This window comes from Apis dorsata, unplaced genomic scaffold (assembly GCF_000469605.1).
Source record: "Apis dorsata unplaced genomic scaffold, Apis dorsata 1.3 scaffold_691, whole genome shotgun sequence".
NCBI classification, from domain to species: domain Eukaryota; kingdom Metazoa; phylum Arthropoda; class Insecta; order Hymenoptera; family Apidae; genus Apis; species Apis dorsata.
The window spans coordinates 32,431-35,310 of record NW_006263870.1 but is presented as its reverse complement, the minus strand read 5'-3'; the positions used below and the strand labels follow the sequence as shown (position 1 = coordinate 35,310).

Genomic DNA, 2,880 nt, shown 5'->3' with positions numbered 1-2,880 from the left:
TTTTTTCTTTTTCTTCCTTTTTTTTTTTTTTTTTTGTTTTTTGTTTTCTTCTATCAATGAATCTTTGATTGAAATTAATTATTTAATTACTAAACCTTAACGAATTTATTTTAAAGATGTTTATTTTAATTTTTATATTGCGGAGGGCAGTAAATAGCTGATAGAAAGTGAAAAATATTATTTAAAATAATTTTAAGAAGCAATAATAGTAATAAATTCGTATTAATAAATGTATTAAAATTGCCTTGTATATGTTGTATTAATTTATTTCTAAATCCTCTATTCAAAGTAATGTGTATTCATTGTACATTCTTTTTTATCAAAATCTTATGTACAATTTGACTTATTTCATACAATTATATATATGCATTAGATGAACTTTTTCTCCATCAATTAATTAACATAATAGTATTTTAAAATTCATTAATAAATATATAAAAAATAATAATAAATTTTGAAGTTTAAATAGTATCGTTTCAATAAAATTTTATATCTTCAACTTTTTAATATCAATTCATCATTTCCCTAACAACATTTTTCACAATAGATGTGCAATAATTATAGAATGGTGGTGCTTAAATATATGAATTGAATTTGGCTAAATTTGATTTGATGATTTATCATATTTAGTGTTTGTTAGCAACTACCTTTGTTTTGTTATTTCAGCCCCATGGACCCATCCGTACCTCCCAAGCACCCAGTAGTGAGGTACGTTGCTATATGCCATAATACCATGATCCACGCATTCTAATTTCACATTTTATATCCTTTTCTTACGTTTTTATATTTTTTTTTTTATGTTTTTATTTTTTCTTTTTTTATTTCTTTTTATTGCTTTCTATTTTTTCTCTTCCCTTTTTTCTTTTTTTTTTTCTTTTTCGTTCGTTATTATAATCATTCAATTCTTTTTCTTTTCGCTTAGATTATTTTTTATTAAAGCTTAATCACAACGTAAATTCATTTCTATAATGTAATATATAGAATAAATTGGCGTCTTTTTCTGTAAAACAATATGTTTCTTATTTGGAAAACAATGTTATGACATATATTAAACAATACAAAGAACACTGATATATATTTAATTACCGTTCATTTGTCTTTGATGCAAAACAAATGCACAATTTAAATAAGGCGTAATAATTACGTAATTTTAATTAATTTATTAATTATATTGTAATATAAATTTTATTTTCTAATAATCCACTAAATGATCTTTATAAAATTCTTCATTCTTGATTCCAAAAGCCAAATTCTATCATCCTTAAATTCCAAAAAATTTTTTGTAAAAACACGGGAAAATAGTAAACTTATTACATGAAAATTAAAAGCTTTAAATTAATTTTAAAACACAGAATTTAAAAAAAAAACATTCTAAATACCATAATGTCAATAATTTGTATTAATTTTGAATAATTGTAAATGAGAAAAAAAAGCATCAAAGTTTAAAAAAACTAAATGCAAGTAGTTCTTATATATTATTTTTAAATTTTTATGTTTTTTTGACATATATTTTATACACAATATCTAATTTTATATATATTTTTGAAAAAAAAAGTGTCGAAATACTTTTTAATTCGAATGGATTGAAAAATAGTAATTGGTAGCATATGCATGGTATTTTGTTATTATGTGATTATTCTTTGTGCCGTAACTACGCTTAATTAATATCAATAAAATTGTTCATAGGACATTTACTTTTTACGTATAATATTTAATTTTTTTTTAATTTTTTATTGTTTAATTTTTAAAAAAATTTTCTCTTTACTTGTTTTTAAATATTCATTTCAATTCTAATTTAATAAATTATAATGATTCATATTAATTTTGATTTTTTTTTATATTTTTCCTATTTTCTTATAATATTTTTTTTCTATAATTTATAGAATTATAATATTAAAAAAATATTCCTAAAAAATATTAGATTTTTTGTCAATTATTAGAGAATTATTTAAAAATTAAACAATAAAAAGTTATAAGAAAAAAATAAACTTTACGTGTAGAAAGTTCCCAATTTCAATTCAACAATTTTGTTGATGTTAATTATAGTATTGACAAATAGACAAAGTAATAATTGTATGATGGCAAAATATTATGCACATGTTATCGATTACTATTTTTTAAAATTTTATTCAATAATTAAAAACTCTTTCGACTAAATCATTTTTTTTTTTTAGAAATGTATATAAAATTTGGTATTGTATTAGAAACTTATATTAAATAAACATAATTTCTTTAAAAAAATTTCTATTTATTAAAAATAATAAAAAACAACCTAAAAACTATTTTCACTAGAAAGAAGGAATGCAGATCAGAATGGGAAAGGAACACTTCATATTAACTTCATAAGGAACACATTTTTTGTTCTAATTTTTGTTCTATTTATTAATTGGATATCTATATTAATACAATTGTATATATACAATAACATATATAACAATAATATCATTGTATATATACAATGATAGAGAAAAGCATTTTTAATAATTAAAAAAATAGTAATGTATATGTATGGGTAAAGTGTATGTATATGAGACATATATATACTAGTATTATATTAAAATAATTAATAGTTTCGAAAATATTTCAATTTAATAATTCTCACAAATGACTCATTTTTAAAATAATTTCATGAGTGAAAATAATTATATCTTATTTGTACATTAAAATTCCTTTATTCACAATTTTGAATGTTTAATCTTCTACTCTATATATAATATGAATCAATAAGAATTATATAATTCCAAGAACGTCAAGACATAGATAGATATAATAAACTAATGTTACCGAAAAACCTCATGCTTTTCTATTATCTCGTGATACTTTTCTAATATTAAACAATATTCATTTTTTTTTACTTTGATGTTTATTTACAATTATTTA

General features: G+C 19.6%; 1 protein-coding gene across 14 annotated transcripts in view; it reads left to right on the top strand.

Moving 5' to 3' along the window:
• Window positions 1–2,880, top strand: part of LOC102677904 (serine/threonine-protein kinase MARK2-like) — a 35,917-nt gene that overhangs the window by 29,398 nt on the left and 3,639 nt on the right. For 11 of the 14 annotated variants that reach the window (XM_006622468.2, XM_031513687.1, XM_031513685.1 and 8 more), the window contains one exon: window positions 667–708. The exons of the other annotated variants lie outside the window; for them this stretch is intronic. In XM_006622468.2, coding sequence (XP_006622531.1) covers window positions 667–708 — 42 coding nt within the window. The remainder of the gene's footprint in view (window positions 1–666; window positions 709–2,880) is intronic. 14 annotated transcript variants of the gene reach the window in all.